At 43.2% G+C, this 23,969-nt stretch overlaps 1 protein-coding gene across 1 annotated transcript in view; it reads right to left on the reverse strand.

Annotated features, from left to right (window-relative positions):
• Window positions 1-17,310: 17,310 nt before the first annotated feature.
• Window positions 17,311-23,969, reverse strand: part of LOC116980095 (leucine-rich repeat-containing protein 34-like) — a 52,988-nt gene continuing 46,329 nt past the window's right edge. The window contains exons 8-9 of the mRNA XM_033032201.1: window positions 23,771-23,897; window positions 17,311-20,263 (exon numbers count right to left, since the gene is read on the reverse strand). Of these exons, the coding sequence (XP_032888092.1) occupies window positions 19,961-20,263; window positions 23,771-23,897 (430 nt within the window). The 3' untranslated portion in view covers window positions 17,311-19,960. The remainder of the gene's footprint in view (window positions 20,264-23,770; window positions 23,898-23,969) is intronic.

Raw genomic sequence — 23,969 nt, forward strand, 5'->3', positions numbered from 1 at the left:
TCATTGCAAGGAGGTTGAGTGGTCCGAAGAAGCAGCAGCAGCCTTCGAGAGTGCTAAGGAGGGCCTGGCTGGGGCCACGATGCTCGTCTACCCACTGGAGGATGCCCCGACCGCCCTGACGGTGGACGCTTCAATAGACAATAGACAATAGGTGCAGGAATCGCCATTCAATGTGATCATGGCTGATCATCCTCAATCAGTACCCCGTTCCTGCCTTCTCCCCATATCCCCTGACCCCGCTCCGCTTCTGAGTTTGCGCTTGGGGCAGTGTTAGAGCAGCTCGTTGACGGATGCTGGCGGCCACTCGCATTCTTCAGCAGGCATCTCAATGGTGCTCAGCGCCGTTACAGCACTTTTGACCATGAGCTCCTTGCCCTGTACCTCGCCATGCACCACTTTCACTGTTTCCTGGAGGGGAGGACTATTACTGCATCACAAGCCGCTAACTTTCACGTTTGCCAAGGTTTCAGACCCGTGGTCTATGCGGCAGCAGAGCCAGTTGGTGTACGTGGCGGAGTACACCACCTCCATCCGTTTCATCGAGGGCAAGTACAATAGGGTGGCCGACGCCTTTTCGCGACTTGCGGTTCATGCCGTTCTCCAAGTCGCTGAGGGTATTGATTATTCCGCCCTGGCAGCTGCACAGCTGGTCGACGAGGAAATGGCCGCCTATCGCACGACGGTATCGGGCTTACAGTTGGAGGACGTTGTCTGTGGTCCTGGGGGCGCAACGCTGCTGTGCGATGTCGCCACTGGACTTCCACAACACATCATCCCCGTCGCGTGGTGGCGCAGGGTGTTTGAGGTGCTCAACGGCTTGCGCATCCCTCCATCCGGGCGACAACGGCCCTTGTAGCCTCCCGCTTCATGTGGCACGGGCTGCGGAAGGAGGTTGGACATTCGGCGCGCGCCTGCATCCCGTGTCAAACCGCCAAGGTGCAACAACACATGCGTGAGCCGTTGCAGTTCACCATCCCTCGGCAGTGGTTCGACCACATTCACGAGGACATCGTGGGGCTGCTGCCGTGGTCCCGGGGCATGACCTACCTATTCACCGTGGTGGACCGCTTCACGCAGTGGCCTGAAGCCATTCCGCTGGCTGATTGCTCAGCTGAATCGCCCGGTTCCGGATGCCACTGGACATAACATCCGCCCGGGGTCTCAGTTCACGTCGGAACTGTGGTCGGCATGGCACGCCTCCTGGGGGTTTGCCTACACCACACGACGGCGTACCACCCGCAGGCGAACGGCCTGGTAGAGCGGTTTCACCATCAACTCAAGGATGCCCTGAAGGCACGGCTCAATGATCCAGACTGGGTGGACGCTCTGCCGTGGGTTTTGCTGGGGATCCGCACTGCACCAAAAGAGGACTTGGCCTCCTCCTCCGCCTCCTCCTCCGCCGAGTTGGTGTATGGCTCTCCGTTGATGGTCCCTGGGGAGTTCATCCCGCCGGCACGTGGCCAGGTGGAGCAGCCTTCGGACGCTCTGCAACGTCTTCGGCAGGGTGGGAAAGCTGGCGCCGGTGCCCACATCTCGTCATGGGTCCTTCCGTCTGCACGTTCCCTCTGCCAGTTCAACTTCATGCCCAGGGATGCTCATCGGACACCTCTCCAGCGGCCGTACGAGGGTCCCTTCCGAGTCCTGGAGCATGGCTCATCTACTTTCGTCCTGGAAATAGGGGGTCGGCGTGAGACTGTGTCGGTTGCGCGGCTGAAGCCGGTGCATATCGACATTGATAGGCCAGTGCTGGTAGCGTGGCGCTGCAAGCGATGGCGCACTCCATCTGGGGTACCTCCTCCACTGGCTACTCCATCCCCTGCATCTGTTGCTCGGTTGCCCGTTCCTGTGCCGGGCATAGTGCGCACCCGGGCTGGTCGCTGCGTGCGCCCTCCTGTCCGTTTCGTACCTCTGGTTCTTGGGGGGGGGGGGTCCTGTGGCAGTCCCTGGGGGTTAGGCCACTCCTTGGGTCATCCCCCTTGGCTCTTGAGGGATAGGGACGATTGTCTGGCCACAGGGTTGCCCAGGAGCTGCTCGCGGGCATTCTGTATGTTTGCCATGATTCATTAAATGACTTCTGAACTTGCCTGCCGTCTGGCTTTTTCCTGACCTCATCCAGGCCACTACACTGCCAGTCAAGTACTGTGTAATTTTGTCATACCTGTTAACTCCAAAAACAGCTTGATCACTTCCCTTTAAGGTGTACTTGATGACGTATTTGACCAAATTTACAGAGGAGCATATCTCAACGTTGATGTGACATTTGAACAACTTCAACAGTTGATTATTATAGGGCACCACCCAATCAGAAGTGATAGGTCGATGCTGGTGTTCCTCTTGATGTCCCTGAAATCCTCCATTGTCTGGAAATCTTCTCATTTACAGAGGATATGAATCATATCCACATTTTGTCCTCTCGAAAAATGGCTTTGGGAATCTCTTACTGCAACCTCATTCCTTCCAACATGGAGAGGTGTGGTTGCAGAATGGTCCATGAATCATGTGCTTGAGTACCAATTCATGCAGCTCAGAGTCTACTTGCGGGTCTGGTATTTCAGCTTGCACAAATCTGTCAAAATGTTTTGGTCTTGGCTTATTCATTTCTTCAAGCCACAGCAGACAGTGCAAATGAGGCAGGCCTCTCTTCTGATATTCCACAATTGAACCAAAAGCTATACAGTTGAGGCCATATAGTCCAGTGAGGTACTTGATGAATAGCTTTCTGTTCAGATCGAATATTCTTGCAATCAAGTCTGGTCTATCACACGACTGCTGATTGTGAAAGAGGCACTGTCGCATCTCACTCCACTTGCAAGTAACCGTAATGAAGAATGAAGCATTGCAATACTTCCGAACGTATATCATGGCGTCCTGGCATCGTTCCATCATGTATCTTGGTCCACCGACAAATGTCGAGAAGATGATGAGTGTAATGTATTCATGCATATTCATGTATATGCTAATGGTGTTGTATATAAGTAGGGAATGGTGGGTAATAAACTCTCTTGTGACCCAGCCAGCCTGCGTGTAAGTTGTTATTCATTCTGAGCTTTGAACTACCCTGCAAAACCTGTTTCTTGAGAGCATCTTTGACAACTCTAACAGACCTTCCGCCGCCCCGTTAGATGCTGGATGGTATGGGGGAACAAGTATGTGTTTTACACCATTCCGCTGCATGAACTCTTTAAACTGTTCTGAACGAAACTGAGGTCAGAAACAAGTTCTTCCGATAAACCATGGCATGCAAAAATTGATCTAAACGCATCTATGGCACACTCAGTAGTAGTGCTTGACCCCATATGTTTAACCTCAATCCATTTGGAATGACTATCTACTAGCACCAGAAAGTGATCATTACCCTTTTCGCAAAAATCTACATGAACTCTGTGAAAAGGTCTACTTGGCCATGAGCAGGGTTGCAGTGGTGTTTTTGGTGGTTTACTCCGGCAATTTTGGCAGACGCTACATTTGCTCACCAGTGACTCGATGTCACTGTCAATACCAGGCCAATACACAAAACCTCTGGCAGTTGACTTCATGCTTACTATGCCAGGATGTTCAGCGTGAAGTTCGTTCATAATTTTGTTTCTCAAAGACTCTGGTACAACCACTCTGTAACCCCACTTAATGCATCCCTGCTCGCATGATCATTCATGGCGTCGATTATGGAAAGGCTTCAGCTCTGAGTTCAGAACTGAGTTCAATCCACTATCGATTTCAGTCCAACCATTCAATGTCTGTTCATAAACCCACTTCAGCACATTGTCTTTCTTTGTTTCTGCTGCAATTTCTGCAGTGTGTAGATTGAGTTCTCGCTTCCCACGTCAGAGTTCTCATGGGGCAACCGGGACAACGCATCTGCAACTGCGTTGCACTTGGAGCTTCTGTACTCCACCTTGTAGTCATACTGGGACAGCAAAATTGTCCAGCGCCACATCTTTGATGCCGCCATGGAAGGTATAGTAGACTTGGGACCAAGTATCACTAATAGTGGCTTGTGATTAGTTACCAGGGTGAATGGTCTGCTGAGAAGAAACTGATGGAATTTCTTGATTCCGAACACGATGCTGAGTGCTTCCTTTTCTATCTGCGCATAGTTGCGTTCACTCGGTGACAGGGTGCGGGATGCAAAAGCAATAGGCTTTTCCTGTCCGTCATTCATTACGTGGGAGATCACTGCACCTACACCATAACTTGAAGCATCACAAGCAAGTTTCATCTCACGTGTCGTATCGTAGTGAACAAGACGTTTGTCACTTGTCAAGTTTTCCTTGCAGATGTCAAATGCACGTTGCTGTTCCTTTCCCCACGTCCATTTCACATCTTTTTGTAGCAGATGATGAAGTGGCTTTAGCACAGTTGCTAAATCTGGAAGGAATCGTGCATAGAACTGCACCATCCCAAGGAATGATCGTAGCTCTGACACATTGTTGGGTTTTGGAGCATTCACAATTGCTTCAACTTTCGCTTTCACTGGGCGAAGTCCGTTGGCGTCTACTTTGAGTCCAAGGTAGACCACCTCTGACTGCGCAAATGCACATTTACTTTGACATTGTGGCAGTTCAGTCGTGTGAGAACTTGCTCTGGGATTTCCAGATGTTCTACCATGCCTTCTGTGAATATCAATAGGTCATCCTGGTTGCACACACAGTGTGGAATGCCTTGTAACATTTTATCCATGACAGACTGAAACATTTTCGGGGAGGATTTCACACAATAGGGCAGCTTTGTATATGAATACAAGCCCTTATGTGTGTTCCTTCGCTCCATAGATGCTGCTGCACCCGCTGAGTTTCTCCAGCTTTTTTGTGTACCTTTGATTTTCCAGCATCTGCAGTTCCTTCTTAAACCCTTATGAGTGTTGATAGTCAAGTACTGCTGACTTTCCTTGTCAACATTGAGTTGGGCGTAAGCGTGAGACAAATCCAGTTTAGTGAAGACTCTTGCGTATAGATCTTGTGAGGTTGGTAACGGATATTGTTCGTCATCAACGGCTTGGTTGATTGTGACTTTGTAATCACCACATAGTCAAACAGTTTTATCAGCCTTGGGTACGGCCACAATTGTCGTTGCCCAGTTACTCTGGTCTGTCTTCACAAGTACTCCATTACGCTCTAATCTGTCAAGTTCTACCTCCACTTGTTGCTTTAGTGCATATGGTACAGGTCTTGGTCGACAATACACAGGCCTCAGATCTTGCTTGAGTCGAATGTGTGCAGAGTACCCTGTTATTCCCGTGTCACTGTCAGCAAAAATGTTTGCATGTTTGCTCATGACGTTTTCAAGACGTGATTTGGACAAATTGACGCTGAAAATGTTCTTCCAGTCTAATTCTATTCTACTCAGCCAATCCTTTCCAAGGAGGGTTGGTTTATTTCTATAGCTGGCCACTATGATGGGCAGTGTTACTGACTGACCATTATGCTGAACTTTACAGTTCATTTGTCCACAAGTCTCCAAAACTTCGCCCGAGTAGGTTCTCAGCTTGGCCTTACTCTCAAACAATGGTATCTGTGTGAACTTTGTTTCGTACAGATCTTTGCTCATGACCGAACAATCTGCTGCCGTGTCAATACACATATCGATTAACTGTTTATTAATCAATAGTTTAGTTTGAAAGTCCTTGCCTTGGCTGGTTGTAGGCTTATCGATGTTGGTTGCATAAATGGTGTACAACCTATGTTCATTTCCATCTGAGTTCATCTCAAAGTTGTGAACTCCTCTTCGGTGTTGTTGCTTGATTCCCGCAGATTGTTGGTTTCCTGTTTTAAGCTTGGCCCGACATGCTGAGGCGATATGGTCTTTCTTCTGGCAGTTATAGCACTTGGCCATTTTGAACTGACAAAATTGGGATGAGTGATTACCGTTGCAACGATAACAACTGGCTGAACTTGGCTCCCCGCCATACTTTGGTTTTGGTTTAGCGCCTCTTAGTTTGGCCATAGGCACTGCCTTGTGACTGTAAATGGCTACTGCAGTTCGTGGTGGACAAAACTCGCGAGCATTCTTTGATGCCATCATCATTGTGGTAGCAATCTTGCATGCTTTCTCGAATGTGAGATCTGGAGTGTTCATCAGTTTAGACTGAATTCGTTCATCCACTAGACCACAAACAAATCTGTCTCGTAGTGCTCGTCCAAGAAAGGTTCCAGTTACAGTGTAAACTTAAGTTTTTCAAGGCAACAATGTACTCATTGATTGTCTCATTCTGCTTCTGGTTTCTAGTGCCAAATTTATAGCTTTCTGCAATTTCTAGAGGCTTTGGGTTGAAGTGCTCCTCCAACTTCTTTATAAAGTCATTGAATGGCACGTCTTTTGCCTTTAAGGGTGCAAGGAGATTCACGAGTGTGCCGTACATTTCAGGACCGATCTCCGTGAGCAGAATCATTTTTCATGTGTTCGCAAATGGCCTTATTTGTTTCAGTCACTATCTCTCCTTCACCACTAATCTCCAATATATTGTTTGCCGTGAAAAACATATTTGCTCTCTCAATATAGCAGCTGAATGGCTCTCTACATTTGTCAAAAGTGCCAAGGTTCCCAATGTAGCCTGTGGACGTTGCCATCGTGTCGTTCTCTTTTTCTTTTAAATAAAAGGTTCGTTCAAAACCCCAAATTCCTGTCTGTTCTGGTGTAACAATTCACCTAAAACTTAGCTGTACAAAGACTATTCAGCTTGAGGAATTTGACAAAAAAAAACTCAGTCTAAAATCTTATACACTCCCAAGGACGAAATCTTGCCGCATAGACACAACATAGAGATAGCCTGACAAACTCTTGCCGATTTATCCAGCTGCTGTTTTAAACTACAGTCCCCTGCATAGACAGATCTGCAGGCCTCTCATGTCCAGCTCGCAAACAACTGCGACACAACTCCGTATTTACTGTTTAAACTGTTAAACAATACTGCGTGTTGCAAAACAGTCCTGCACTGTATTTAAAGGATGAGTTCACAAACTCTATCCCATCCTCATCGCCAATTTTGTTATATTCCGGACGGCAGAATGAATAACAACTTACACGCAGGCTGGTTGGATCACAAGAGAGATTTATTACCCAACATTCCCTACTTATATACAACACCAACTCATTAGCATATACATGAATATGCATGAATACATTACAATGTGCTTTCTGATGTTTTCTAAATCATCATTATCGTTTAATGCATCCGTGAGGCCTCTGTAAGTTGTTGATCTCAACGATGCTTGATTCATGCAAATATAATTGAGCCTATCAGTCTGATTCTTAGCTGCCATAGCATCCACATATTGTTCAAAGAGTCATCCTCCTCTCATCCAAGAGCCATTCAAAAGGTGGTTTAATTCATTATCATAATTCATAATCCTATAGGCATAATTTCACATTGCTGTCAATTTCTTGTGTTGACCTCATTTGAAGTTGGTGATGCCATCCGTCATCTCCATGTGGAAAGAAAAGGACGTATTGAAAACTACCTTACGACCTATGAGACTCTTAAATGATTTTCAGGCCTCCTCCTCTTTCTTTCAAGATAATGTGCCGTGTCTGAGGGTCATTATCTTTTGGTATTATAACGGCAACTTCGTTGACAATTTGTGTGCTAAACCGCCTTTTGTGTTCCAATGCAAGCCGACGTTCTGGATGAATGACGATTGATGCCTCTGGGAACGTGTGGATGGAAGGACCCATGATGAACAGGCGCCAGCTTGCCCGCCGTGTGAACAGGCGCCAGCTTAGCCACCGTCTGCCGAAGACGTTGCAGAGCGTCTGAAGGTTGCTCCACATTGCCCCGTGCTGGCGGGATGAACTCCCTGGGCACTGTCAAGGGGGACCCATACACCAACTCGGCTGAGGAGGAGGCCAAGTCCTCCTTGGGTGCGGTGCGGATCCCCAGCAAAACCCACGGCAGAGCGTCCACCCAGTCGGGATCATTGAGCCGTGCCTTCTGGGAATCCTTGAATTCTTTTCTTTACGATTTTAAATGTTTCAATGTAAGGGTTCTTTTGTCTTGTTAAGTTTTCAAGCATTGTAACAATTTCCCTTTTAATACCAGCATTTCGCAATGTACCCATTCGCAATTCACTGCTGTCTTGGGGGTCCATAAAATAGATCTGCAACAATTAATTTTGCTGTCAAGAATTGAGTAGGTCAGGCATCAAATAATCATGGTAATGATGAATCTGGCCTTGATTGATCACTGAAGGATTCCATCCGGGTGGCACCACTTCCTTGGTACCGAATGACGTCATTTGAAAGAGACAGTTGTATTGTCTAATATTCTTTCTGAACTCGTTTGCTTGTGGTGTGTCATAAGTATACAATCTCATTTCATCAGGTAGTGCCCGCAGAGGAGCAATGTTTACCTGACCCTTCATGCAGCAAAAGTTGGCGGTTTCTCCAGAGAAACGGCATGCTCGACACTGAGGGAAAACCTTGGTCATTACACCAACATCAGGAGAAAGATTTCTCCTTGCGAGTTGTACATTTCGTCTTGTTGTATCTCTGGTCCGCTGTTCAGCCAGTCTTCTAGTTTTTTCATCTCCCATCTATTCATGCCATCTTCGTTGCATTCTTTCTTGTTGATCCTTGAGACGCTAACTTCTTCTTTGTAGCGTCTCTTCATCCCTTCTACGTTGGGTTCTTTCTCGTTGATCCTTGAGATGTGCAGTTCTTTTTGGTTGCGCCTCCTCATCCTTTCTTTTTTGCGTTCTTCCTCGTTGATCCATTGAGCTCTCTCTTGTTGCGTCTCTTGTTCCCTTCTGCTTCTTGATGCTTCTCTGTGTCCCTTTGCATTATTTCTTGACCATCCTGCAGCTGTTTTTCTCCCTCTTCTTGGCATGATGTTAAACAAAGCAGGCAAAACACAATTTCAGTTGTTAACTAAGTTGGACCCGTCTGGTCCCTCACACAATAGGTCTGGTCCATCAACACAATTGTAGGAGGGGATTGGGTCGGGGGGGTTGTGTGGGGCAGGTGGGGTTGTGGGGGAATGTTGTGAGGGGGAGGGTGTGAGGGATGAGGGGGTTGTGAGGGGGTAGTGGTGTGGGGGTAGTGGGGGGTTGTGGTGGGTCTTGTGGGGGGTTGTGGGTGGAGGAGTGTGGAGGTGGGTGGGGTGTGGGCAGGGGGATTAGGGTGTGTGAGCAGGGGGCTTGGGGGAGCAGGGTGTGTGGGTGGATGGCGGATAGAGCTATGAGAAAAGATGGGGAAGAGCCATCGGGGAGAGATGGGGGTATCATGGGGGAGGGGGGCAGGAGCCAGCGAGGGGGCACTAGAGCTGGCGGTGCGATGTGGACTCACAGCAGGCACTGGTCACTGATCGATCTCCTCTGCCGGGATCAGAGTCTCCGCTTTCCGTTTGGCGACATTTCTGACTGCGTAACGCTGCGCCGTGCCGCTTACGGTCCCTCCGAAAATTGTGTCAGGTTGGAGACCTCTGTTGGCCATCCTCAGCTCCAGTAAAGACACGATGGCGCAGGAAGGGGCGGACCATCCCGGGAAGTGACAGGAGAAAAGACCAATCCACGCGGCGCTGACTGGCAGGAGAGATTGATCTGTGCATGTGCAGTTTTTAAGATTTTAAAACCTCACTAACTCTTACAATCTTCCACCGATTAGAACCAAACTTGGTGCACATGCAGCACAGGAGAACGTCGAGTGAGCTGGTGAAAAATCGTAGTGCTGTCGTGTACCATTTTTGCGCAAATAGAAAGACCCCGCAAAATGGAAGATAACAAGATCAGAGTTTTGGATGGATTGATGGGAGCAGGTACTGTCGTGGTTTACCAGACTCAAATTAAAGATAAGATGACACAGACACTGAGAATTCTTCAAGAAGATGAGAAGCCTTTAATTTGCACAAATCTCTGCCTGGGACATTCAGAGATAGTACAGCTCGGCCACTCTCCAAATGTTCTCTGATCCATAATTTCAAGCAGCATTTTATTATAATTTCAAAGGTCAAAGGTTATTTATTGGTCACATACACCTAGGTGTAGTGAAATGCTTCTTGCCAATGCAGCACATAAAGAAAGAATACAGACATAACATTAATAAGAGATTTAAACATAAAGAACATCAGTTCTTATCTTTGGCTGCTTAGCATACATGTTTTTACTAACTTTAACCTCTCACTATCCTTGCCCTTTATCTCCAATCTCTGAGTTACCATGGTGTTCTAACTGAAGCAAAATAAACTAAACAATAACATGTTTTTGGGCCTTGACTTCTGATCACATAAAAATAACTGACATCTGCGAGCTTTACTAAATGTTTTGAAACATATTGGTAAAATTTACATTCTATATAACTTCTATATAACTTCCTTCTCTGAGACTTTACAAAGTCTCAAAAGACAAAGAAAACTACACACACATTCCCCAGGTCTAATCACTCATATAGCCCTAAAATGCAGGCTTGTTTAATTAATTTTACGTAATGCTGTGTAATGTTCTTTCTCTGGCTCCTTGAGAAACTAGGCCAAAAACCCACCCCCATTACGTGAGGCAGGAAAAAAGACCCAGCTTCCCTTACAGGCTACATCTAACATTTTCCTAACAGTTCTTCTTCATCGTAGTAGTATTCTATCACCCAGGTCCACTTTCCTTTAGGGCCGGATTCGTCTGCACCCGTTATCATTGGCAGTTGTTTCACAATATCTTTCACCAGGAGGGACTTAATACAGGGGAAAGCACAGCACAATATTATTGCCACTGCATGTAGTACGACCCCAATGGTCAGACCAATTTTGAATCAGCTATTCTCCCCAAATCCCCCAACATCCTCTCCAGCCACCCACACAATTGATGTCTTAACCCTTCGTTTCGTTTAACCTTACTCCTTAGGTTTTTAACTTATCCATGGTTTTAGTGAAAGACCCCTCTGAGCTAGTATTATTATGTATGAAATTGAAACATTGTTCCCCAAACAAGACACATACACCTGTTATTCTGACCTTATTTACACCAATTTCATATTCACTAATGTCTCAAAAAAAAACTCACATTATCTTAACCATATAACAATGACAGCAATGAAACAGGCCACCTTTACCCTTCTAGTCCTTGCAGAACACTTACTCCCACCTAGTCCCATCTACCTGCACTCAGGCCATAACCCTCCATTCCTTTCCCATCCATATACCTATCCAATTTATTTTTAAATGATAAAATCGAACCTACCTCCACCACTTCCACTGGGAGCTCATTCCACACAGCTGCCACTCTCAGTAAAGAAGTTCCCCTTCTTGTTACCCCTAAACCTCTGTCCCTTAATTCTCAAATCATGACCTCTTGTTTCAATCTTCCCTACTCTCAACGGAAAAACCTTATCTACTTCAACTCTGTCTATCCCTCTCATCATTTTAAAGACCTCTATCAATTTTAAAGACCTCTTAACCTTCTTCCTCTCCAAATAATAAAGACCTAACTTGTTCAACCTTTCTCTGTATCTTAGTTGCTGAAACCCAGTCAACATTCGATTTAATCTCCTCTGTACTCTCCCTATTTTGTTGACATCTTTCCTATAATTTGCCTACAAAAATTATACACCATACTCCACAATTGACCTCACCAATGCCTTGTACAATTTTAACATTACATCCCAACTTCTATACACAATGCTCTGATTTATAAAGACCAGCACACCAAAAACTTTCTTTATCACCCTATCTACATGAAATTCCACCTTCAGGGAACTATGCACAGTTATTCCTAGATCCCTCTGTTCAACTTCATTCCTCAATTCACAACCATTTACCATGTACGTCCAATTTTGATTTGTCCTTCCAAGATGTATCACCTCACACTTATCAACATTAAACCCATCTGTCGTCTTTCAGCCCACTCTTCCAAATGACCTAAATCTCTCTGTAGACTTTTAAAATCTACTTCATTATTCACAACAACACCTATCTTATTACCATCTGCATACTTATTAATCCATTTTACTACACCAACATCCAGATTATTGATTCACATGACAAACAACAGTGGACCCAACACAGATCCCTGAGGTACCCCTCTAGTCACTGACCTCCAACCTGACAAACAGCCATCCACCATTATTCTCTGTCATCTCCCATACAGCCACTGTTTAAGCCATCTTTCTACTCCTTACTAAACCTTCTTAACCAACCTTACTTCCTTATTGAACCTTGTTAAAGGCCTTACTGAAATTCATCTAGACAATATCCACCACTTTACCCTCATCAATTTCCCTAATAACCTCTTCAAAAAATTCAAGATTAGTCAAATATGACCTTCTAATCACAAATCCATGCTAATTCTTTCTAATCCTACCCTATTTATCCAAATTCCTATATATATTATCTTTAAGTATCCTTTTCATTATTTTGCCCACCACTGATGTCAAACAACGTTCTTGTTAAAACACTACTCTTTTCTCACTTCTTTGTCCTCCTGTTCACTTACCTCAGGGCTATTATCTATTCGTACCTGCGGGACAGCCCTCATGTAATGATTGAAATGGTACCAGGTATATCAACCTTCTACCTGAACATCGGTCGGTGGTTTGGAAAGCTCATACATACACCTTGTCTTCAGGTTTAAAGGGTCCTTCCTCCTGGTCCACCTCCAACAGCTTTTACTTTACCTGTTCATAAATAGACTTGTATATCATAATTAACTGTTGCATATACTTCTTAAATTCTATCTCTAATTGTTCCAAACTCGGTCCCTTGTAGGGAACTCTCCATTGTGCCACCTACATAGGTCGGCCAATAAACATCTCATGTTTTGGTCGCCTAATTATAGGAAGGGTGTCAACAAAATAGAGAGAGTACAGAGGAGATTTACTAGAATGTTGACTGGGTTTCAGCAACTAAGTTACAGAGAAAGGTTGAACAAGTTAGGTCTTTATTCTTTGGAGCGCAGAAGGTTAAGGGGGGACTTGATAGAGGTCTTTAAAATGATGAGAGGGATAGACAGAGTTGACGTGGATAAGATTTTCCCACTGAGAGTAGGGAAGTTTCAAACAAGAGGACATGACTTGAGAATTAAGGGACAGAAGTTTAGGGGTAACATGAGGGGGAACTTCTTTACTCAGAGAGTGGTAGCTGTGTGAAATGAGCTTCCAGTGAAGGTGGTGGAGGCAGGTTCGATTTTATCATTTAAAAATAAATTGGATAGTTATATGGACGGGAAAGGAATGGAGGGTTATGGTCTGAGTGCAGGTAGATGGGACTAGGGGAAAATACGTGTTCGGCACGGACTAGAAGGGCCGAGATGGCCTGTTTCTGTGCTGTAATTTTTATATGGTTATATATAGTTATGTGGTGTTATGTGGGTTATTCGGTTAGTTTGCATGCAACATCTCTTCAGTGCCAATGGCAGGGCATCAATTCAATTCAACTTTGTAATTACACAAATCTTATTTATATTAACCTTCAATGTTCCATTTATTCTTTCCACCATGCCTGTGACTGCAGGTGTTACACACCCAAATCTGTGTTTTACTCTAAGGGCCTATATCGCCAACTTGACTACTCCTTAAATGAAAACAATCCGTTGTCAAAGCTGATTTCTGTAGGTCTACCAAACCTCTTAATTACCTTATTCATCATAAACGACACTACAGTGCTCATACCTAAATCTATTCAAACTTACCCTAGACGTAACAACAGCTTATCACATGGCATGCCATTGCTTATTACATTGTTCGCATCCTTTTATACCATCCATCTTCAGTAGTTCTGTCAGTTTAGTGGTTCCTATCACTTTCACCAACAGTGCCTTCAAATCTCCCATAGCCAACAATCGTCCCACGTTCCCTCCTCCAAAGCCCTAATCCATTTCCTCCCCCATCAGGGATATAGGGTGAGGTATTTTTTAGCCCTTTCAGTTTATGGGTGCCCCAAGGGATAATCTGTGTCTGTCCTGCTCTTTTCTTTTTAAAGCAGTCTCATCAATTTATCCCTATGCTTCACACTTTAAGCCTTCTTTCTTATTCTAAACTCAATCTCTTGCTTCTCAAATATTCTAGCCTCCTTGCAAATTCAATCACCTTTCTTTTTAAATCTTCCACTGACTCCTCCTGCTTTATTACTTTCACACCTGTCGTTTCCTACTTCTGTTATCTCCTAACTGCCTCTCTCTCCTTTCTTTCTAAACTGCCTAAGTGTATTGAATTCCTTTCTTTTCCGCTTTTCCCACTTTTCCAACTTATCTGTGGCCATATAATTCATAATTAACACTTTCATCTTGTCACACTTTTACCTTAAAAGTTCCTTTCTTTCGTCACTTCCTCAAATCTCAGCAAATTCTTAAAATTTCACCAAACAATCATTACCCTTCTCCAACCAGAATTTTACCATAAAACAACAAACAATAAAAGCTGGTCATGTTTCCTCAATTAACTTATTTCCAATTATTTTAATCCATTCGCACCACTATTTTAAATGTCCAATTCCTAGCACTAGTAACAATTTTCCAAATTAACTTTACTGAAAAGAAATCTAAAAGAAACATCAGAAAAAACCAAACAACCTATATTTTCCAACTTCCCCTTTTGGGTTACGAGTATACAAACAGTTAATCGTTATCTTACAGCTGTTCGTAATCTTCCCCCATTGCTTCCAATTTATTTAAAGGAACATACACCTACCCACAGTGGAAATTTTTGATTCTGCTGTGGGGGGACGTTTGTGTTCAACTCTATAATTTGTTGTGTTCTATTTTCTTCTTTTTTTTTTTTAACCTTTTTCTCTGGTTGTTATGGAAACTTATTATCTATTTTATGTAAAACACTTTGGTGTCAATGCGAGTTGACTTAAAACGTGCTATATAAATAAAACTTACTTACTTACTTACTTACCCTTACTATGTGGTCTACAAATACAATAAACAAAATAATTATTACATATATAAACTTCCTCATTCATTCAAAACCAGTTTTTACACACAAATCACATTAGTTCCATTCTTACTTCAAAGAAATTATTCAAGTTTCTACATGTATTAAAATTTCAAAATTGACATTTATATAATTCTTATCTCCCTCCCAAGCCAAAGTAGGATGATCCAATCCTCCATCAGTCAGGTTCCCAAATGCTGTGATTGGACATTGATTCAGATCGTGACCAGTCAGACTCACCGTCACTCAAATTCTAACCACACCCCACTAAATCACAACCAATCAAAATCCTAGTTACTCAACATCTAACCACACACCACTCCCATTAATTTCCAGACAAAGGAAACACATTTATGATCTCTCAGCTTAAAGAATGCTGAAAGCTCATCTCCACAAACAGTTAAGACACTCAGTCCTTAAACCATACACTATTATTATTGCTATTCTACTTTCTGCTATTCTACAATATTCTATCACTGTGTACACCTTCTGCCACGCACCTACCCCAAATTCGTATTTTGCCCGGATGACCCCTGGTCACCCAAGGCGTTGTCCACACAATACCTGCCTCGCCCGTGCAAACCCCTGACTTCTCAGGGCAGTAACCATGAGGTCTTAATACCTGCCTCGCCCGCGCAAACCCATGATTTCTCAGGGTGGTAAGCACGAGGTCTTAATACCTGCCTCGCCCATGCAAACCCCTGATTTCTCAGGGTGGTAACCACGAGGTCTTAATACCTGCCTCGCCCGTACAAACCCATGATTTCTCAGGGTGGTAACCACGAGGTCTTAATAAACTCTTAATACTATCACATTACTTTCTTATCACAACTATTATTACTCACCACACACGCCTTCTTGGACAATCCTCCTGGTCCTCCTTTTTAGAACAATTTAGTGCCCGATTCTTGGGTCGGAGAGACCTTCTAACTACCTAGGCACTTCTGTGTCCCCAATGGCTTATCATGAACAACAGGTTATTTGTCCAAATGAAGCGGAAAACCGCATAGTTTTTAGGTGGCCACCTTTGTCCTGTTGTCCTTAAGAGCCACATTAGGGGCTGGGAAGGCCCTGGGCTACTTGTCTTTTAATTAATGGTCTCTTACCGACTTGCTCGCTGCGCCAATTTGTCGTGGTTTACCAGACTCAAATTAAAGATAAGATGACACGGACATGGAGAATTCTTCAAGAAGATGAGAAGCCTTTAATTTGCACAAATCTGGGCCTGGAACATTCAGAGATAGTACAGCTCGGCCACTCTCCAAATGTTCTCTGATCCATAATTTCAAGCAGCATTTTATTATAATTTCAGTTCTTATCTTTGGCTGCTTAGCATGCATGTTTTTACGAAATTTAACCTCTCACTGTCCTTGCCCTTTATCTCCAATCTCTGAGTTACCATGATGTTCTAACTGAGGCAAAATAAACTAAGCAATAACATGTTTTTGGGCCTTGACTTCTGATCACATAAAAATAGCTGACATCTGCAAGCTTTACTAAATGTTTTTAAACATATTGGTTATATGTCTACACACAAAGATGCAAATGGTGCAGAAAGTAAAGGTGAGAAGTAACCTTTTTAATCTTCTATATTACTTCTATATAGTCTTCTATAGTACATGGATAGGAAAGGTTAAGAGTGAAATGGATGAAATGCAGGCAAATTGTACAAGCATTGATGGGTCATCTTTCTCCTCATGGACAAGTTGGGGGCTTGTTTTCGGCATCAACATTTCCCAATCTATCACCATATAAATCATGGATTGCCTTTTAGTTTTTCTTACAATGTAAGCCATGCATTTTAGTTTATATTATAGATACAGTGCGGAAACAAGCCCTTCGGCCCACCGGGTCCATGCTGACCAGCGATCCCCACACATTAACACCAACCTGGGGATCATGACAGAAGCCTCCTCATGGCGAGCCCCAGAAATTGACGACATGATTCACTCTGTGACACGTCGGGCGATCAATTCTGTCAACATGTTGGACGATGACAGAAGCCAACAACGAGCTACACGTCGTCTTACACACGAACGAACAAACTCCATCCTACATCCACTAGGGACAATTTTTACATTTTACCAAGCCAATTAACCTACAAACCTGTGCGTCTTTGGAGTGTGGGAGGAAACCGAAGATCTCGGAGAAACCCACGCAGGTCACAGGGAGAACGTACAAACTCCATACAGACAGCACCAGTAGTCGGGATCAAACCCGGATCTCCGGCGCTGCATTTGCTGTAAGGCAGCAACTCTACCGCTGCGCCACCATGACCATCTTTGATTGCCCACTTGGCTGGCAGGTATGGCTTAAAAATATATAACTACGTACAACTTTCTAATGCACCAACTGCAACTGCAACAAAAGGTGATCGTTGGAAATTTGGTAATGAAGAGAAATGTGTGAAGAGGTGTTGCGTGAGATTAAAACCAGGAAGAAAATATTATTTAATTAAACAAATTAGAAAACCAATCGAATAATATTTATTGACTGAATTACAAAAAAAGATATGAAAAGGTTATTGACTAATAACATATCAAACTTGGAAGTCATTGTTAAAAGGATAGGAGCAGTTCAATCAGTGTAACCAGTTAATAATGTATAAAAGCAAAAATAGAGAAAAAATAAATAAAGCTTTTTAAATAGTAATGGACAGCTAAGACAAATGCATGCAATTCCTCCACAGTGTAACAGAGCGGATAGGAATGGAGGTCCTGGAATTAGTATTTTAAGGACAAAATATAACATGTAATTAATGGGAACAGCTAGAATTAAAATAGAGAGGTAGGCAGATTAATACATGACCAGGAAAACATACATATATGAGGCATTGATTACACTTTTGTTTGATATACAGGTTGCACTTCAACAGATCTTTGTCTATGAGGGGACATTGACTAATATGGTTTTGGGAGGGTAAAACTAAAGTGACAGTGAGGTGGTCAATTGTTGATGATGTGAGAGGAACAGGATGCATAATGGTAATGGCTGATTACTCTGTGTGCAATGTAGCAGATTGTTGGGGTGAGTAGTCACCATGAAATTATGAGAATTGCAACAAAAAAAACTCATTAAAATACATGCGTATGAATGCATGAAGTATGGCGATAAATCGGGCAAACTAGCCACACAGATCTGTGATTATGATGTAATAACTGAAACCTGGTTCTAAAGGGGCAGACATTCACTATTCTGAAATTTAAAGTCCTCAGAAAATATTGATAAGGGGGAAATGGAGTGACATTAATGCTGGATATTATAAAGCTGTAAAGAGAGAATGTACTTGAGGAATAAGGACAACATCCATTTGGTTAAATACAACAGAAGATATTCTAAATGCTGCAAGATGGCGATAGAGTAATGGAAGACCAGAGCTGCAGGAAAATTACATAAATGTCCAAGAATTGTAGATTTTGGGGGATTCGGTTAACTAATATTGATTGGAATAATATTAGAATAAAGGGCAAAGGGGAGAAGTCCTGAAATGTAAACCACCTTGACTGAGTTGAGCTGAAGGGTCTGTTTCCACGCTGTATGACTTATTAACCCCAACATGTTTCTAACTCAATGATTGGAGGTAGATGCAAAATGCTGGAGTAAATTAGCGGGACAGCCAGCATCTCCAGAGAGAAGGAATGGGTGACAGTTCCAATGATTGGAGGTATTGTTGGATAATGTTTTGGTGATTGAGATGAGCCGTGTGAACTATATATCACTGGGAAAACACATCAGATCATTAGTATTAGATTAGTAATGGAGAGCGGCATGAGGCACAAATTAAATGTTCAGGAAGCTATACCATAACTGTACTAAGCATTCTCAAGCCACAGTTCCAGTCACCACTCTGCAATGTGGTAGCACTGGAGAGATTACAGAGGAGATTCTCAGAGGATGAGTAAGCTGGGTAACAATGCTGAAATATTAGGCAGGCTCAGGTCATTATCTCTGGAATAAGGAAAGCTGAGAGGGAACAATCTGGATATATTTATTGCGAAAGGACTGCATCGGATGAAAAAGGAGGCTTTTATTTCTGTAGTAAAGAGGTGAAGAACTACTGAGCATAGATTAAGGTGTTTGGTGGGTCACCACATTTGATCAGCTATGGGTGTGTCACGATTAAGCAGTGAGAGCTGAGCAGTATAAATGGTTGGATGGGTTGAACAGCCTATTCAGTCCACAAATCTCTATCATTCTGTACAACTGTACTGATCTTCACATGTAATGGTAAAGAGTAAGCTAAAGATGTGAGGCAAAATCGCAACAATCTTCAGCTTGGCTCTTATCGAGTTCAGTTTTGGGTGAATGTTTAAGGGGTCTGAGGAATGTCGTTAGGAAAGATTTGTAAAGATAATGTCAGAGATCAGAGACTTTAGTATCTCTGATAGAAAGGCCTAAAATTCCATATAATATAGTGTAACTTGTGAAGGTTATTTAACCTATTCTGTATTTTGTAATTCAAAAACTAAACATCAGTGTTCAGATGTGCAGGCTCATTTTGGAGAGAGGTCACATGTAGGTCATCATTTTTGGCAATAATAATCTGTCCCAATTCAATTAATTGCTTCAAATAATCAGCAACTCTAAATCTTTAAATGGTAAAGTGTTAAAGGTTGAGGAAGGAGGTTAAAGATGATTAAAGACAAATTTGTAAGGTGATGGGGCAAGATCTTGACACAAAATACATACACAAGGTTTTTATCTGAATCTGTAATGTATTATTAGACCCATTTCTTATCTAATACTAGATCCAACTTCATCAAATTCAATCGCAGTAAATCTTACTCTTTAAGCAATGTCTTGATGAAGCTGATGAAGCAATTTAATAGAAAGATCCCGAGATGTGGGACTTCTGTTTTACAGATAAACTGAAGAAGCTGGGATTGTTATTTCTGAAGGTCTTCAGAGTCACGGGGATTTTGATAAGAGTAAATAATAATGGCAAAGGTCCTAATTTAAGATAATCATTAAACAAGTGGTCTTCCTTTCTTTACCTGACCATTTTGTGATCTGGGATGTGTTGCCTGAAAGACTGGTGGAAGAAGATTCAAGAGTAACTTTGAAGAGGGAACTGGATAAATATAAGCAGGACATTGGAGAGAGATCAGAGGGATCAATTATTTAGCAGATGCAAAGAGTCACCGGAGATACTACCAGACGAATGGGCTTTGTCTGTGCTTGAAGATTCAGTGTCTTCCAAGTTGAACTGGCTCATGGAAGATTGTGGTTCCTGCAGTAGAGCCATACTAGCGTTACAAGCTGCATCATCCTGAAGTCCATATTGAGGTATCCAGTAATAGAACATTTGGAGCCCGTGAGCAAGCTCAGCCAGGTAGACATGTCCATCGATCCAATAGGGACTGACATCTGTCTGCTTTGTCATCAGACGCCCAACTTTTAAAAGATTCGCAAACTCCTAAAAATGTAAATGACAAGTCATAGTCATAGAGTGAAACAGCGTGGAAACTTGCCTTTCGGCCCAAGTTGCCCATATCGGCTAACATGTCCCAGCTACACTAGTCCCACCTGCCTGCGTCCATATCCCTCCAAACCTGTCCTATCCATGTACCTGTCTAACTTTTTCTTAAATGCTGGAATAGTCCCAACCTCCTCTGGCAGCTTGTTTCATACACCCACCACCCTTTGTGTGAAAAAAATTACCCCTCAGATTCCAGTTAAATCTTTTCCCCTTCTCCTTAAACTTATGTCCTCTGGTCAGAGATTCACCTACTCCGGGCAAGAGACTACCTGTGCTCCTACCTGATCTATTCCTCTCATGATTTTATAGACCCCTATAAGATCATCCCTCATCCTCCTGCACTCCAAGGCATATAATCTCACCTTACTCACCTCTCCCTAAAGCTCAGACACTCTAGTCCTGGCAACATCCTCATAAATTTTCTCTATACCCTTTCCTATCACATGGTGCCCTGAACTGAACACAATACTCGAAATGCGACTTAACCAACGTCTTATACAACTGCAACATGACCTCCCAACTTCTATGCTCAATACTCTGGCTGATGAAGACCAATGTGCCAAAAGCCTTTTTGACCACCTGCGACTCTACCTTCAAGGAACCATGCACCTGCACTCCTAGATCCCTCTGCTCTATATCACTCCCCAGAGGCCTACCATTCACTGTGTAGGTCCTGCGCATGTTAGACTTCCCAAAATGCAACACCTCACATTTCTCTGTATTAAATTCCATCAACCATTCCTCAGCCCACCTGGCCAATCAATTAATCTATACCATTTTTCACAACCATCTTCATTATCTGCAAGACCACCCACTTTTGTATCATCAGCAAACATGCTAATTTGCCATGTATGTTCTCATCCAAATGATTGATATAGATGACAAACAGTAACAGGCCCAGCACCGAACCTTGAGGCACACCACTAGTCACTGGTCTCTAGTCCGAGAAGCAACCTTCCACCATCATCCTCTGCTTCCTTTCTTGAAGCCAATTTTCTATCCATTCAGCTAACTCACCTTGGATCCCATGCAATCTAACCTTTCAGAGCAGCCTACCATGCGCAACCGTGTTGAATACTTTGCAGAAGTTCATATATACGCCATCTACAGCTCTCCCCCATCAACCTTTTTGGTCATGTCTTCAAAAAACTCAATTTGTACGGCACAACCTCTCACATACAATACCATGCTGACTATCCTTAATCAGCCCTTGTCCATCTAAATGCCTGTGTATCTTATCCCTTAGAATACTCTCCAGTAATTTTCCAATTACAGATGTGAAGCTCATTGGCCTATAGTTCCCAGAATTATCCCTACAGCCCTTCTTCAATAGAGGCACAACGATTGCCGCCCTCCAGCCTTACGGCGCCTCTCCTGTTTGTAAAGACAACTCGTAAAATTTCAACCATGGCTCCCGCAATTTAGCTTAGTTTAGAGACACTGCATGGAAACAGGCCCTTCGGCCGCACCAACCAGCGATCTCTGCACATTAACACTATTCTACAAACTAGGGACAATTTTAACATTTATACCAAGCCAATTAACCTACAAACCTGTATGTCTTTAGAATGTGGGAGGAAACCGAAGTTCTTGGAGAAAACCCACGCACAACGTACAAACTCCATACAGACATCACCCGTAGTCAGGATCGAACCCGGGTTTCTGGTGCTGTAAGCGTTGTTAGGTAGCAACTCTATCGCTGTGCCACCGTGCCACTCTAGAATTTCATCTCTAGTTTCCCATAATATCCTCAGATAATCTTATCAGGCCCTGGAGATTGGTCTACCTTCATACATAACAGGACCTTCAGCACCTCTTCAACTGTAACATTGACTCCTCTTGACACTTCCATTGACTGCCCCAAGTTCCTCCATCCTACTATCTTTCTCATCAGTAAATACAGAGGAGAAATACTCATTGAGGACCTTGCCCATCTCCTGTGGCTCCACACAGGTGACCACTTTGATTCCAGAGGGGTCCCACTCTCTCTCTGGTTATCCTTTTCCCCCTAATGTATTTGTAAAATCTCTTGGGATTTCCAAGTGACGTGTTAAAAGATAATGATTACAGAATCTCTGTTCAGCTTATGAATTTTTTTTCAGGAATTTCTTTCCTATTTCCCCTCATCCTCTGGAAACTCATCATTCATGAAACATACCCCCTAGCCTTTCTCCAATTCAACTAGTGATTCTTATGACACACTCACCTGTTGGAGGAGGGGTTATAGAAAGGCAGAAGAAATGGACACTCAAAATACGTGGTGAAATAAATCCCCATCCATATTGCGTGGTAAGGAAAAGTTGTCAACTAAGCCTGGCAGCTGAGATCTGGCTATGCTTAGTTTAGTTTATTGTCACGTGTACCGAGGTACAGTGAAAAGCTTTTATTGCATGCGAACAAATAGTGCTCACCATGCTGATGGTTGGCGAGGGATAAGTGAGTGGTAACTTTCTGCTTGCATTGCAAGGAATTTCCATCCACGTTTGATGGACAGAGCTTTCCCAGATTGAGTGCAGGAGATCCACGCATAATGAGAGAAGGACAATCTTCCAAGCCTATTGAAGGTGATTGGGCCAGGTTCCTATACTGCACTGGGAGGTGGATCTCTTGGTGATTTAGTGAGGCAACATGCTATCGCTTAAAGGTTGGCCGAGAACCCCTAATAGAGCCCTCAGCTATCTTAGGGTTCCATAGGACAAAAATCTCTTCTCAGCCTAGATTTTGATTTATACTCATATAAAGTCACCATACCCTGCTCTCCAGCGCTTCACTACACAAAACGTGTTTAAAGGGTAGATTGTTTAGTTTACATCAGAATCTTGCAAAATTCTTGTAACCTTGAAGACTCATAACGAAACCAACTAAGAGAGTATTAGTTCAAGTGTTTAGTGTGAAGAAGGGTCTCGACCAGAAATGTCACCCATTCCTTCTCTCCAGAGATGTTGCCTGACCCGCTGAGTTACTCCAGCGTTCTGTACCTACCTTTAGTTAAAGTAATATTTACCTAATACCCCCAATTCCCCTCAGCCTATGCTGGAAAGAATTTCTGTTCACTGAGTTATTTTTATTACAAGTGTATTTAGGGAAATCAAGCTTCAGAAGGTATTATAAGGTCATATGGAATAGGAGTAGAATTAGGCCATTCGGCCCATCAAGTCTACTCTGCCATTCAATCATGGCTGATCTCTCTCTCCCTCCTAATCCCATTCTCCTGCCTTCTCCCCATAACCCCTGACACCTGTACTAATCAAGAATCTATCTACATCTTAAAAAATATCCACTGACTTGGCCTCCACAGCCTTCTGTGGCAAAGATTATGTGGAGTCAAATGGCACCACATGTAGAGGGACTGAATGCACTCCTCTCGCATTCACCAGTAGCATTCAATACAACAGAACACAACTACAAATTCTGCTCAAAGAGGCAATTATATATTTGTCTTACAATGCAGGCTTCTTCATCGAATTCATTGCCCCAGATGTAGACATTGCTTAAGGTATTGTTGGACTTCAATATATTTGCGAATGCCACCAAACCAACACCAGTGATGCTATTATGGGTCACAGATAACCTGGTAAGAAACATTTACATTAATTCCATTAAATAGATTTCAATATTTTATGTATAACTACATTTTTGATTT

This window comes from Amblyraja radiata, chromosome 13, assembly GCF_010909765.2.
Source record: "Amblyraja radiata isolate CabotCenter1 chromosome 13, sAmbRad1.1.pri, whole genome shotgun sequence".
Classification (NCBI taxonomy): domain Eukaryota; kingdom Metazoa; phylum Chordata; class Chondrichthyes; order Rajiformes; family Rajidae; genus Amblyraja; species Amblyraja radiata.